The 16123-nt window shown below is 40.4% G+C and overlaps 1 protein-coding gene across 7 annotated transcripts in view; it reads left to right on the plus strand.

The window, feature by feature from the left end:
* BCOR (BCL6 corepressor) overlaps positions 1-12241 on the plus strand; it is an 82193-nt gene extending 69952 nt beyond the window's left edge. For all 7 annotated transcript variants that reach the window (XM_088144764.1, XM_088144769.1, XM_088144770.1 and 4 more), the window contains 4 exons: positions 8676-8821; positions 10039-10116; positions 10297-10447; positions 11075-12241. In XM_088144764.1, coding sequence (XP_088000890.1) covers positions 8676-8821; positions 10039-10116; positions 10297-10447; positions 11075-11363 — 664 coding nt within the window. In that variant the 3' untranslated portion in view covers positions 11364-12241. The remainder of the gene's footprint in view (positions 1-8675; positions 8822-10038; positions 10117-10296; positions 10448-11074) is intronic.
* The last annotated feature ends 3882 nt before the right edge of the window (positions 12242-16123 follow it).

Genomic DNA, 16123 nt, shown 5'->3' on the forward strand with positions numbered 1-16123 from the left:
GGAATATCTGCTTTTTTTGTTTAAAGGTGGGGATTTGGGCATGTAAAACTTGAGTTGTACACATTTGTTGCATGAATCCTTTATTGAAAGAGGCATAAACTGGAACTACTAAATTCCTTCTCTTTCCTCTATTCCCTTCAACATTGATAGCAATATTTTATTTATTTATTTATTTATTTATAAGTCAGATTTCTAAGACCACCCAACTCTAAGGCACTGGGTTACAGTCTTTGAAGTCTACAGAATTAAAACTAAAGGTATAAAACCACAGGTAAAAGAGGAAAAAAAAGTTGGTTATCCCAGTAGAACAAAATACCCACAAGCAGTCAATAAATCCCCTCATGTAGAAAACCTGCATTCTACCCGAGCCCACAGCCTGGGAAAAGAGTCAGATATTCAAAGCATGTTTAAAAGAAAGCAGGGTTGGGCCATTTGCATCTCTGGGGGGATAGTGTTCCAGAGGGCAGGTGCAGCAACAGAGATGGCATGCCTCCTAGGTCCCATTAGATGACATTGCTTAATGGATGGGACCCAGAGCATGCTGACTGTGTCTGATCTTATGGGGCAGGCAGAAACAATGGGAGAAAGATAGTCCCTGAAATAACTAGGTCCTGTATCATGTAAAGATTTGTAGGTAACAAGCAGCCCCTTAACTTCCACCTAGAATACTACTGGTAACCAGTGCAGCATTAACAGCCCCAAGGACCCTGGGCATTTCTTCAAAAGTTACAGGGTTAAAGTCTTCCTATGTAACTGAGCAAGACTGTGCCTCAGTGATTTGACTGGACCTGCCCAGTCAGAGTCTAGCTCTAAGAAGATCTGAGCAAATTTATCTGTCAGATGCCTAGGATATTCCTCACAATGGCCTTATAGGGATTCTTGTGGCCCATTCCTCCCCAGCAGGGAAGGGGTCACTTTAAAATGAGTTCTTACTTACATTGGATCAAATTCACTGATGTCTTTCTTCAGTGGCACTCTAGGCATCTCTTCTGCCATTTAATCTCACTGAGCCTCCTGAGATTGAAGGACAGGGAGAGGCCTTCTAGGAGCTCCAATCCAAGGGTCCCATAATATGCTCATTCCAAGTAGAAACTAGGGCCTGAGTCAAACTGTTCAATCTCAAGAAAACCTCAAGCTCCCTCTGATAGTCATCAGGGACAGAGTGATCTCATGGTTTCAACCTCGCTGTGTGTGGGGGCAGCACCAGCAAGCCAAAAAACAATCAGAGAGCAAGCTGACCATGACAAATCAGAATGTCCTCCACCTTCAGATCATGTTGGAACTGCCTGAAGACAAAAAACAGATCTAGCATGTGACCACCTGTCTGAGTTAGGTCCTGGATGATCTGAATCAGGTCCATGGTTGCCATGAACTTCTGTGCCACCCCTGTGCCACAAGAGGGCAGGTTGAAATCTCCCAGAATTACCAGTATGTGATACTCCATCGCCAGCTCCATGACAGAATTGAACAGCTCTGGCAGGGATTTGCTGTGCAACAGGGAAGCCAGCAAAACAGCAACAACATCAGCTGCTTTTTAGACCCCAGCTTCAGCTACAGGGTTGTACATTCAGTTATGTGCAGAGCAGTGCCTCTGAAAGTCATTAGTACTTCCCAGTTGACAACTGGCACCACCTCTGCTTTGGGGTCATGGCTAGTGCCAAACATGAACCACAATTGGGCATATTTTGGAGAGGGAACATCCCTTTTTGGCACGCCCAGGTCTTGGTTACGTATGCCAGATTAATTGCCTCATCCATAATCAAATCATGGATGAGAGCAGCCTTCTTATATACTGGCCTGGCATTTAGTAGCCACAGCCAGTAACCAGCACCTCTGAGGATCTGGTGACCTAGTATGAGAGATGAATACTGAGAGCTGGAAGGCAGAGTCAATTTCAGATATCAACACTGCCATCCTTATGAGTAGCCCATTCTCAGATTTCCATCATCTCCCTTTACCCATCACCACACTAATGTTAAGTGCTTGTGGTGCCATCTCAACTCCTTCCCAAATCCTGCCTTCACTTTCTCAGGCCATGGGACCCTCCCTATCTCATTCCACTCCACAACCAGCTATACTTCCTACTTTCAACAACAAGGTATATCAAACTTTACCATACAGTGGGGCAAAAAAGTATTTAGTCAGCCACCAATTGTGCAAGTTCTCCCACTTAAAAAGATGAGAGAGGCCTGTAATTTTCATCATAGGTATACCTCAACTATGAGAGACAAAATGGGGGAAAAAATCCAGAAAACCACATTGTCTGATTTTTAAAGAATTTATTTGCAAATCATGGTGGAAAATAAGTATTTGGTCAATATCAAAAGTTCACCTCAATACTTTGTTATATATCCTTTGTTGGCAATGACAGAGGTCAAACGTTTTCTGTAAGTCTTCACAAGGTTTTCACACACTGTTGCTGGTATTTTGGCTCATTCCTCCATGCAGATCTCCTCTAGAGCAGTGATGTTTTGGGGCTGTCGCTGGGCAACACAGACTTTCGACTCCCTCCAAAGGTTTCCCATGGGGTTGAGATCGGGAGACTGGCTAGGCCACTCCAGGACCTTGAAATGCTTCTTACGAAGCCACTCCTTCGTTGCCCGGGCGGTGTGTTTGGGATCATTGTCATGCTGAAAGACCCAGCCACATTTCATCTTCAGTGCCCTTGCTGATGGAAGGAGGTGTTCACTCAAAATCTCATGATACATGGCCCCATTCATCCTTTCCTTTGCACAGATCAGTCGTCCTGGTCCCTTTGCAGAAAAACAGCCCCAAAGCATGATGTTTCCATCCCCATGCTTCACAGTAGGTATGGTGTTCTTTGGATGCAACTCAGCATTCTCTCTCCTCCAAACACAACAAGTTGAGTTTAGACCAAAACGTTCTACTTTGGTTTCATCTGACCATATGACATTCTCCCAATCCTCTTCTGGATCATCCAGATGCTCTCTAGCAAACTTCAGACGGGCCCGGACATGTACTGGCTTAAGCAGGGGGACACATCTGGCACTGCAGGATTTGAGTCCCTGGCAGCGTAGTGTGTTACTGATGGTAGCCTTTGTTGCTTTGGTCCCAGCTCTCTGCAGGTCATTCACTAGGTCCCCCCGTGTGGTTCTGGGATTTTTGCTCACCGTTCTTGTGATCATTTTGACCCCACAGGGTGAGATCTTGCATGGAGCCCCAGATCGAGGGAGATCATCAGTGGTCTTGTATGTCTTCCATTTTCTAATTATTGCTCCCACAGTTGATTTCTTCACACCAAGCGGCTTGCCTATTGCAGATTCAGTCTTCCCAGCCTGGTACACGTCTACAATTTTGTTTCTGGTGTCCTTCAACAGCTCTTTGGTCTTGGCCATAGTGGAGTTTGGAGTGTGACTGAGGTTGTGGACAGGTGTCTTTTATACTGATAACAAGGTCAAACAGGTGCCATTACTACAGGTAACGAGTGGAGGACAGAGAGCCTCTTAAAGAAGTAGTTACAGGTCTGTGAGAGCCAGACATCATGCTTGTTTGTAGGTGACCAAATACTTATTTTCCACCATGATTTGCAAATAAATTCTTTAAAAATCAGACAATGTGATTTTCTGGATTTTTGTCCCCATTTTGTCTCTCATAGTTGAGGTATACCTATGATGAAAATTACAGGCCTCTCTCATCTTTTTAAGTGGGAGAACTTGCACAATTGGTGGCTGACTAAATACTTTTTTGCCCCACTGTATTTGGCTCTCTTTCTGCCTTAGTCCTATTTTACTGGTCACCAATTTAAATGGCAAGCAACATTTTCTTCAGTGTATACATCTCGCACTTTGTGGATTAACTGTGCATGTATGGGGTGTGTGTGTGTGTGTGTTTGTATAGAATCTGTGTGTAAAGAAGATGCAAGCATTGCTCTGTTACATGGATAAATGGTTTTGAGGCCATTACTGTTAGCTGCCTAATTTCCTGCATTATTGCTTTTGACTACAGTACGAAAAATACATAGGTGGTTAAATATAGTGAGCAGGCATGCTTCACAAATCCCTTATGCAAATCTATCCCCTATATTCTTCTTATCAATTTTTAAATGATATTTTTACTCTCCCAGGCAATCTCCAAAAACAGGAAGTTGAATGGGTCACTAGTAGACTTTTATTAAAAGTTGTATAGCAGATGATAGCATATAGCTCCTAATGTCCAATTTTATGCATATATTAAACTTAAAGCCCCAGTATTAAATGTACATATACAGTACTGTGCAAAAGTTTTAGGCAGGTATAAAAAATGCTGTAAAGTAAGAATGCTTTCAAAAATATATATTGTAATTGTTTATGTTTATCAATTTACAAAATGCAGAGTGAGCAAACAGAAGAAAAATCCAAATCGAATCGATATTTGGTGTGACCACCCTTTGCCTTCAAAACAGCATCAATTCTTCTAGGTACACTTGCACACAGTTTTTGAAGGAACTTGGCAGGTAGGTTGTTCCAGACATCTTGGAGAACTAACCACAGATCTCCTGTGGATATAGGCTGCCTCAGATTCTTCCGTCTCTTCATGTAATCCCAGACAGACTCGATGATGTTGAGATCAGGGCTCTGTGGGGGCCAAACCATCACTTCCAGGACTCCTTGTTCTTCATTACACTGAAGATAGTTCTTAATAACATTGGCTATATGTTTGGGGTCATTGTCCTGCTGCAGAATAAATTTGGGGCCAATCACACGTCTCCCTGATGGTATGGCATGATGGATAAGTATCTGCCTGTATTTCTCAGCATTGAGGACACCATTGATCCTGACCAAATCTCCAACTCCATTGGCAGAAACGCAGCCCCAAACTTGGAAGGAACCTCCACCATGCTTCACTGTTGCCTGCAGACACTCATTCTTGTACTGTTCTCCAGCCCTTTGGCAAACAAACTGCCTCCTGCTACAGCCACATTTTTCAAATTTTGACTCATCAGTCCAAAGCACCTGCTGCCATTTTTCTGCACCCCAGTTCCTATGTTTTCATGCATAGTTGAGTCGCTTAGCCTTGTTTCCACGTCGGAGGTATGGCTTTTTGGCCTCAATTCTTCCATGAAGACCACTTCTGGCCAGACTTCTCCAGACAGTAGACGGGTGTACCTGGGTCCCACTGGTTTTCGCCAGTTCTGTGGTGATGGCACTGCTGGACATCTTCCGATGTTGAAGGGAAGTAAGCATGATGCGTCTTTCATCTGCTGCATTAAGTTTCCTTGGCCGACCACTGCATCTGCGGTCTTCAGTGTTGCCCGTTTCTTTGTGCTTCTTCAAAAGAGCTTGAACAGCGCATCTTGAAACCCCAGTCTGCTTTGAAATTTTTGCCTGGGAGAGACCTTGCTGATGCAGTCTAACTACCTTGTGTCTTGTTGCTGTGCTCAGTCTTGCCATGGTGTATGACCTGTGACATGAAACTGTCTTCCACAACCTCACCTTAGTAGCAGAGTTTGGCTGTTCCTCACCCAGTTTTAAGCCTCCTTCACAGCGGTTTCTGTTTCAGTTAATGACTGTGTTTCAACCTACATATGAGATTGATGATCATTAGCACCTGCTTGGTATAATTGGTTAATCATACACCTGACTCTAATCCTACAAGATCCTTGACTTTGTGCAAGTGTACAAAGTGTGCAAGTGTAAGAATTGATGCTGGTTTGAAGCCAAAGGATAGTTACACCAAATATTGATTTGATTTAGATTTCTCTTCTGTTCACTCACTTTGCATTTTGTAAATGGATAAACATAAACAATTACAATATAATTGTAACCACTGAAGGACAGTGCCTCCTACTCCCAGCCCCCTCAGCAGGCCCAGAAGGAGACAGTAATTGATGGCATTGAAAGCTGCTAAGAGCTCAAGAAGGGCCAGGATGGATACACTACCTCCATCCTGAGTCTGCCAGAGGTCATCCACAAGCGTGATCAATGCCGTCTTGACACTATATACTGTATTGGCCTGAACCCAGACTGCAGTGGGTCCTGATAATCTGCTTCCTCCAGGGCCCTTTGAAGCTGCAGGCCTACCATCTTCTCAACAACCGTCCCTAAAAAGGGAAAGTTGGGGACTGGATGAAAATTGTCTAGTACAGCTGTGTCCAGTGATGGCCCCTTGAGGAGGGAGTGGCCACTGGCTCCTTCAAAGCAGGTGGAACTACCCCCTTTTGTAGAGAGGCACTTATCACTACTTGAACCCAGCCACATGTCACTTCCTTGGAGGCATTAACCAGCCAGGAGGAGTATGAATTTAACACACAGGTGGCAGGAGAGCCAGTTTGGTGCAGTGGTTAAGGTGCTGGCCTAGAAACCAGGAGATGATGAGTTCTAGTCCTGCATTAGGCATGAAAGCCAGCTGGGAGACTTTGGGCAGACATTCTCTCTCAGCCCAACCCACCTCACAGGGTGGTTGTTGTGGGGAAAATAGGAGGAGGAGGGAGATTGATTGATTGATTGATTGATTGATTGATTGATTTCAAATTTGTCACCATCCATCTCACTGCAGAGCATCTCTGGGCAGTTATATATGTTTGCCGCCTTGAGTTATTTATATAAAAAAAATTCTCATTCTAAAAAAAAAAAAACATCCAAAGGACCCTGTCCACTTCTTTGGGAGTAACCAGTTAGAACTCAGCCCAGATAATTGGACAAGACTATGCCCCAGTCATCTTGCTTCTTTTTCTGCAGTGTCTCTGAAAATCAGGGGGCTCTCTGGGATCTGCATAGGCAAAATCCAATCCAAGGCTGCCAACACTTGCTCATTCCAAGCAGTGACTGCGGCCTTAGCTGAACAATGCACCAAAACTTCAGGAACTACCTCAAGCTTCCTCAGTCAGTGGGTCAGTTAGTCAGTGGATGGATTGAATTGGTCCCTCTAGAGCAAGTGTTCCATTTGCCCAGTGGGCAGACCGGCCCCAATATGTATATGTGTAGGATCAGTTCTATCATTAGATAGTCAGGAAGTAGCAAAAAGGTATTAGAGGAGAAAGAGAGGAAAGATGTGTCTCACATAGCAGGTCCTATAAAGCTAGCTGCTGTTTTCAAAAGCAATACAGGTAGTCCTGTTTAATGACCACTCGGTCAGTGTGATCATTCAAAATTGGGATGGCACTGAACAAGTGGTACTTATGACTGGTCCTCGAAGTTCAGACCATCACGTGATTGCAGTCTGAGGGCTTGGCAACCAGCTAACACTTTTGATGGTTGCAGCATCCAATGGTCATGTGATCACCATTTGCAACATTCCTACCGGCTTCCCGCAAGCAAAGTCAGTGGGGAATCTGGCAGTGAAGGTTGCAAGTTGCTCCCACCGCTTTTTCTCCTGAGAAGGTACAACTCCGAGATCCCAGGAATCTTATACTTCATAGTGCGCACACTGCAGCACCCCTTCCCCAGCCCACAGCAACCCCTCCCCAGCCTGCATGCACTCATTGCAGCATCCCCCTACCTCACTCTGTAGTACTCACCCACCCTCTGGCCTGCTTGCAAGCTGCCTGGGACTTGCAACTTCCAGATGGCTTCCCCATTGACTTTGCCTGTGGGAAGCCGACTCTCAGGATTGCTGTCATTAAGCAATGTAGTCGTGCGATGTCACGCTTTACAACCGCATCACTTAGCATTGGAAATTCCAGTCCCAATTACTATCGTTAAGTAAGGACTACCTGTAGGTGTTGAATTAGTGCCAAAGAAAGATTTAACTGCTAGCCCAGGTGGATTTTATACATAGAATGGAAACAGATGCCATCTTGTTTTTGGCTTCAGTTAATATAATGTGGGTAAGCCCTGTGTGTATATTTCCATTTTGTTGAGTTTCCTAACAGTATCAGAGTTTGAAATCATCATGTCTTTTGACTTTAATGTCAGGATTTTGATTAAGATAAAGCAAATCAAAATAATTCTAACAAAAGCAAATTTGCCTCTAGCTTCGTTGTCCTCTATAATTCCAGTGATTGAAGATCTGGTTTTTGTCCATAGTCTTAAACATACTTGCATGTGTGTTATCTATATTCATGCAGTCATATTTTAAGAAATCACTCAATATAGCTTTTGATAGCATAATTTACATTTATAGTTGTTAGAAAATACTTCTAAGGGTTTCAGCTAATAATTGTTATGTATACCTGTAAAGCTCTTGCTCTCCCTTGAATCACAAAGCAGAGGTTGATAATAATTATTGTACATTTTGAATGATTGCTGTAGTGAAAACTAAATTTATATAAAATTGGAAAACATTAAGGCAGCTATTTGTTTGGGTTTTTGAGGAGTTACATTTTGCAGAGCAGAACAATGATGTGAATGCTCAGAGTATTGTTTACACATACATATACCTTTTGATACCAAATATGCCAATACTATGGGATTTGATTGTTGTTCAAAGTGATGTTCGTTTAAACGGATGGGAGGCAGAAGAAAGGAGGAAACTTGAGTAAAGTGGTAACAGGGGCAATTAATTGTGAATAACTTTCTCCAAGAGGCATGCTGTTTAATAGAGTATATGTATATTATATAAGTTTCAGTTCCTGAAGTTAACAATGTATTTTAAAATTTGAGAAAAGCACTTTGTGCAATAGTCTTCTTCATGACTTACAAATAGTGCTCATACTTCTTGTTTTAAATGGAGGCAGAACACAGCTTACTATATTGTTTGAATTTGAAACAAATAAGTTTCTCTCTTCCCTTCCCAAGGCCTATCCATGATGCAGTGGAAAATGATCATCTAGAAATTGTCCGATTGCTCCTTTCTTATGGCGCTGACCCAACGCTTGCTACATACTCAGGTAGAACAATTGTGAAAATGACACACAGTGAACTAATGGAGACTTTTCTAACAGGTATATATAATTTTTTTCTTTGCTTATAACAATGCTTATTCATTTGCAATTTCATTTTCTACAAAACTTAAATTACACTTCAGGTAACAATAAAAATCAGGGTTGTGGTATTCAGATATTTTCTTGCCTAACTAATAACAGAAATACGGGCTTTTTTCACAATATTAGTATTATGAGTTATAGTGTTAGTATCTTCCAGCTCATAGATGTCTTCATCTGTCTGGTATCAACAGTGGCCAAAATTATGATACCATCCAGATTTTGGGATGTGGGGAGGGAGGTATGAATAATCAGTATGAAATGTACAGTCAGGGACATTTCTGCAATCAGTATATTGCTGTCTTCTTTTTTATACATTCCCCTTTGGCTCTGTTGCAATTGGAAATACTAAAGCTATTTTGTCCAGAACAGAACAGCCTTATTTGAATATTAATGCAATTAACAATTAAAATGAAACAATAAAGCAACAAATACTAAAAACAGCAATGAGCAATGTAAAATCACTTAAGAATGATCTAAGAACAAAAGTGCTATAAAGTGCCCATTGGTTAGGTGCCAATGGTACCTAAAAGGTAGCCTTAAGGGTATACATAATTGGGCTAGGGGAGTTCCCATAGTTTGCTGCCATCACTAGAAGGCTTTATCTCTAATATGGATAAAAAACCTCAGCTCCTGGTGAGGGGTTTGACATTACTTTCTTTTAGCCTACAGCACTTGTATATCCTGGTAGATTCTCATCCATCCAAGTACTAACCAAATCCAACCCTGCTTAGCTTTTGGGGGGAATTAGCCAAGTTCAGGTTTGTGTTGCCACCTGTTGTGCTTTCAAAGCTCGGGGCATCAAAGAAAGGTGTTCTGATGAAGATGTGAAGATCTTGGCCTGATCATGTGAGACAAATGTATCTGTAGCAAGTATAGCCTAATGTTTATAGACTATTTCTTCAGAATCAGTTTTTGAAGTGTGCAAAATGAGAAAGTAGGAATGGGAAGCGGCTAAAAAGACAAGTAAATGGAGGTAGAATAATTATATTTGAGAAGAAATAAGATCTCTGATATCACCTCACTTAGAGTTCTGTGGTATTCTGATTTATAATGTTGATACTCTGTGCTTTTAGATAAACATAAAAACTTTCTGGAATATATTTTTGACATGCTATGATAGTTTGCAAAACTTCTGAACTTTTTGCTTTATCTCAATATTTGTTGTATCTCTCTAGAGTATTTAACTGATCTCCAAGGTCGTGATGTTGATGACCCTGGCTTGTCCTGGGACTTCTATGGCAGCTCTGTGTGTGGTAAGAAGACATGGCTTTTTTTTTCTTTGTGGGACATTTCCAAATGTGTGTGTGTGTATGTATGGGTGGGGGAGGCAGAATTCATGGAAGAGAGAGCAAGTCAAATACAAGAAAGAGAAGGGAGGAAAAGCCACTGTATATTTGACAAAAGGTCATTTATTTTTCTGTTTATTTAAATAGAGCCAAAAGGCGAATCAGGATTTGACATCCTGTCTAATCCACCTGGTCCAAGTGATGAGGATGAAGATGGCTTTAGTGATATCTTGGAGTTTGAATTCTCAGATGTGCCTCTCTTGCCATGTTATAACATCCAAGTGTCTCTTTCTCAGGGGTAAGCATTATTATTATTTATACTGGAGAGGAAGATAGATAAAGTTGTTTCCCCAGCTTATGTTAATGAACAAATATTTGAGTTGTTATTGACATATTCAAGGTCATCTTTTTGTCTCATTAAATGCACTGATCCTTTTGTTATTCATTTTGCTAGAATTGGGTTTCATATCCTAAGTTTTATTTATTTTGAACATAAAAACTCCCCATAGATTGGCTTCTTTAAAACAGAAATTGTTCATACTCAATGCAAATCTATTTCTATGTGTGTGAATATATGCTGATATTGCAGCATATTCACAAAGAAAAATCTACTGGCCTGGTGCAGCTTATGAAAACAGACCAAGGACGGTGTGAGAGCAGGACATGAGGGAGGATAGGGGGGAAAAATGGGAAGAAATTGTGTCCCATTGTGTGAACAGATGTTTGCTTGTTCAAAGTTGGATTTCACCCATGAGTTTACTGGAAGGGGGAGTAGGAAGAGGGAGGAAGAGTACAGAGTCTAAGCTATTTTTAATTTCTTTGCCTTAAATAGAAATGTACACAAAATTATTACTAGCAGAATCATGTTGATTGAAACTTCTGCAGCATCTTGTCAATACTTTGAACATCTTTATTGCCTTTGTAGACCACGGAACTGGTTTTTGCTTTCTGATGTAGCAAAGAGGCTGAAAATGTCACCCAGGATATTTCGCTGCAGTTTCCCAAGTTTGGAAGTTGTCAGTGTTACAGAAGCAGAATTTTTCAAACAGGTATCTTTGAGTCAGCTGTTTGCTTGCCAAAAGGATCTCGAAGCTTTCAACCCAGAAGGCAAGGAACTGTTGGACTTGGTAGAATTTACTAATGAGTTACAATCTTTGCTTGGAGCCTCACTTGAGTGGTTGCATCCGGATGAAAAAATTGATATTCATTGGTGAATCTCCCAGCTACTTAATGTATAGTTCTGTGTAAAGATATTTCTTTATGTATATGTGTTACTGCAGTTGTTTCTGTAAAGAAAAGGATACTGTTAAAAAGATAGCTTTCCTCTAACACACACACACACACACACACACACACACACACACATCTCAGATGGGTGGACTTTTGGAAGATTTTTTTTAAAGAGACTTCACTCTGTTTTTACAAATTGTAAAATTTGTAAAAGGCTGTGTGCACGTTCCTTTAAGTGCACACAAACTTTGATATAGATTTGTTTTTACATGGAACTTTTTTTAAAAATAGAGAAAATGGCTTTGCTTCATACAAAGCACTGATTACATAGGAGATACCTATTATAGGTGATGTGATCAAAGTCATATTGTTGGCTTGGGAAACTTTATTGGGGAAGGCACTTCATTATATTTTTGTTTTTGTTTACAAAAATTCCTGCTTTGGCCAGGTACACACTATTGAATATAATTCAGTAGACTGTAATATAAATTAAAACCATACCCATGCACATCTACTAATTGTGTGAACTTTTGTATCTTAATTTAAAGATGTGAAATTTAGTTTTCACATGGCAAACTGGATTGTTTATATATATGTATATATACACACAAACACACACACAAATATGTTTAAACATTTGATGCTCTTTATTTAAAGAAAACTTTGAACTATTTTTCTGTAAAATACTGAAAACTAACCTATGTTGAAGTTGCTTAAAACTGTACAGAAGCTAAATCTTTTTTCTGAATTGTGTGTTTATGTTTGAGATTTGTGTTTTAACTTTGTAAGTAAATTCTTCTGCCTTTGTATTTATATTTTACAAAAAAAGATGCTAAAGGCAATAAAACTGTTGAAAAAGCAATGCTGAAATAACAAAATTTTCTGCATGACCTTTGAGTGAACTAAGAGCCCAACTGAGCCCCAATGGTATCTCTCTCTTTCCATGACTAGAATTGTATACATTCCCCACTTAAAAAGAAAAGAAAATCCAGTCTTCAGTTATATACAATCCTTCTTTGTTCAAAACTACAAATATGTACACAATTATAGGTACTCATTATACCATAGGACAAGATTTGGCCATAACTGTCTGCAGGTGGGATGAGTGGAGGGATGGGGAATGACAAAATATGTATCATGAAGTTGCGACACAAATTTTGGCCTTTACATACTTGCATGTGATGTTGCAGTTTTAAGGGGAAAAAAAAGGATTTTGTACCAAACACATATTTTGTAATGTTGTGTCAGCATAGTTAGGAATGACCTTTGTGTTTGACCCTGTGTTAAGTCAGATATTAATTACTTTTTCATGATGTCTTGGACACAAGCAGCATTGTTACAAGCATTGTATCATGTAGATATTACATTTGTTTACCAGGGTTTAATAGCCAAGCAATTTTTTTAAACATCGCAGAGATATTTTTAGGAGTACCTGTTTCCCTATCTCCCAGGTAATATTGAGCATGATTGGCTGGTGAGATACTTTGCTAGACAAAACTGCCTGTGTCAAATTATTCAGTAGAGAGAAGATAAATTTGAACCATTTGATTGGAGGTGTAAGGGTACAGGTTGCTGAGTGGAGAATCATCTGAGGGGGCTATAAACTGCTGAAGTCTTGTAACCCTTCCTCAGCAGCTCTGCCCTTCTTTGGCACTGGCTGTACTATACTCTTCATCTTCTTCTTCTGCTTACTGGAGATGAGAGGGACAAATAGATAGCCCTCCCCCTCTATAAAAGCATTACAATAGGTAAAGCATAGTGATCTGTTTTGGAAGAGCATAATTTTCAGATTTTTCAAAAAACAACTTTATAGATGAATTGCTTGAAAAATCGTCTAGAAAAATGTCATGCAAATATACCAAATTATGGTTTAAATACATTTGCAAGTAGTTTCGGATCCTGTTTGTTGGATAAGTCCTACAATTTATATTCAAGATATATTGCAGTGCTCAGGTTACAACTTTATGAAGATGTTGAAAGCTGAGGTAAGATATAGAGAATAGGCTAAGGATGAATAGTATAACTTTCTTGAAAAGAATGCTGCATCTCTTCGAACTTGAATTGCGAAAGTCACTTTTTCTGATGACTTAAGAGGCAGATGTATTCTAGAGACTTGTATTAACTGTAAAAGCGCATTAAAATGTGAATATAAAGATACAGTGGGGCAAAAAAGTATTTAGTCAGCCACCAATTGTGCAAGTTCTCCCACTTAAAAAGATGAGAGAGGCCTGTAATTTTCATCATAGGTATACCTCAACTATGAGAGACAAAATGGGAACAAAAATCCAGAAAATCACGTCGTCTGATTTTTAAAGAATTTATTTGCAAATCATGGTGGAAAATAAGTATTTGGTCACCTACAAACAAGCAAGATGTCTGGCTCTCACAGACCTGTAACTACTTCTTTAAGAGGCTCCTCTGTCCTCCACTCGTTATCTGTAGTAATGGCACCTGTTTGACCTTGTTATCAGTATAAAAGACATCTGTCCACAACCTTAAACAGTCACACTCCAAACTCCACTATGGCCAAGACCAAAGAGCTGTTGAAGGACACCAGAAACAAAATTGTAGACGTGTACCAGGCTGGGAAGACTGAATCTGCAATAGGCAAGCAGCTTGGTGTGAAGAAATCAACTGTGGGAGCAATAATTAGAAAATGGAAGACATACAAGACCACTGATAATCTCCCTCGATCTGGGGCTCCACGCAAGATCTCACCCTGTGGGGTCAAAATGATCACAAGAACGGTGAGCAAAATTCCCAGAACCACATGGGGGGACCTAGTGAATGACCTGCAGAGAGCTGGGACCAAAGTAAGAAAGGCTAGCATCAGTAACACACTACGCTGCCAGGGACTCAAATCCTGCAGTGCCAGATGTGTCCCCCTGCTTAAGCCAGTACATGTCCGGGTCCGTCTGAAGTTTGCTAGAGAGCATCTGGATGATCCAGAAGAGGATTGGGAGAATGTCATATGGTCAGATGAAACCAAAGTAGAATGTTTTGGTCTAAACTCAACTTCTTGTGTTTGGAGGAGAGAGAATGCTGAGTTGCATCCAAAGAACACCATACCTACTGTGAAGCATGGGGGTGGAAACATCATGCTTTGGGGCTGTTTTTCTGCAAAGGGACCAGGACGACTGATCCGTGCAAAGGAAAGGATGAATGGGGCCATGTATCATGAGATTTTGAGTGAACACCTCCTTCCATCAGCAAGGGCACTGAAGATGAAACGTGGCTGGGTCTTTCAGCATGACAATGATCCCAAACACACCGCCCGGGCAACGAAGGAGTGGCTTCGTAAGAAGCATTTCAAGGTCCTGGAGTGGCCTAGCCAGTCTCCAGATCTCAACCCCATGGAAAACCTTTGGAGGGAGTCGAAAGTCCGTGTTGCCCAGCGACAGCCCCAAAACATCACTGCTCTAGAGGAGATCTGCATGGAGGAATGAGCCAAAATACCAGCAACAGTGTGTGAAAACCTTGTGAAGACTTACAGAAAACGTTTGACCTCTGTCATTGCCAACAAAGGATATATAACAAAGTATTGAGATGAACTTTTGATATTGACCAAATACTTATTTTCCACCATGATTTGCAAATAAATTCTTTAAAAATCAGACAACGTGATTTTCTGGATTTTTGTTCCCATTTTGTCTCTCATAGTTGAGGTATACCTATGATGAAAATTACAGGCCTCTCTCATCTTTTTAAGTGGGAGAACTTGCACAATTGGTGGCTGACTAAATACCTTTTTGCCCCACTGTAGCTATTGAAAGGATAGGCCTTTTATTTTTGGTTCTTTCACTGTTCAGAATGGGAATTAAAACACTTAGACTTTTCTTCATTATAACCATCAGCAGTTTAACCTAAAAAAAAACCTAATGTAAAACTGAAATCATAAACTCATGCTCTCTAGAGAGTATAGTGGAATTTACTTAGCAGGGGTGCTTTTGAATTAACATGCTAAACATTGCTGTAAAAAAACTTTTTTTTTTGCACTCATAGAGTAAAATCTTGATTCTTTTGAAATCCATGATAAAACTATCATTGATTTAGAACATAAATATATTGCTGGATCAGACTATGTGCCTGTCTAGCCCAGTATCTTGTTGCTAAAGTAATTAATGTTATCCAGTAGGAAATCCTACAGTCAGGTCATGAAAGCAAAGTTCTTCCCAAGCCTTATATTTTAGCAGCTAGTATTACATGCAGAGGCAGCATTGAACCGTTTGGGTTGTAGGTATCTGCCACTGTCTTAACTCAAAATGAAATTTCCCTTTAAAAGCTATCCTAGCTAGTGACACTGGATACCCATCATATCTTGTGACAACAAATCTATTTGCTTGCTCATAATCCTATAAATCTTTACCCCATTTCCTTCTACTTTTGTTTCCCTAAATTAAAAATCCTCAAGTGTTGTAACCTTTATTGGCCTTTGAATGGTAGTGCTATTGCCTATACTGAGCATGGGATGCAAAAACCTGGACAGATCATTAGAGGACAGCAGTAGATTTGCTTTCTTGTCTTCCAGCAGTTGTGTGGTTTTTTGCAGTCCATATATTGTAGCTCTAACCTATATTAGTTCAGACAGAGATGGATTATAGGAACCAGTCTGCAAAATACTCACCTAAATCAACAAAACTGAAGTATATATTAATGGGAGGATTAATTTGATATAGGCCTTGCAAACAACTCACAAGGTTTAAAGTAGAAGGAGTGTATAATGGGCTCTAGGTTAACCAGGATG

Source organism: Python bivittatus, unplaced genomic scaffold (genome assembly GCF_059951505.1).
Source record: "Python bivittatus isolate LINGU-HERP-01145 unplaced genomic scaffold, Pbiv_v1 ctg000350_np1212, whole genome shotgun sequence".
Taxonomy (NCBI): Eukaryota; Metazoa; Chordata; class Lepidosauria; order Squamata; family Pythonidae; genus Python; species Python bivittatus.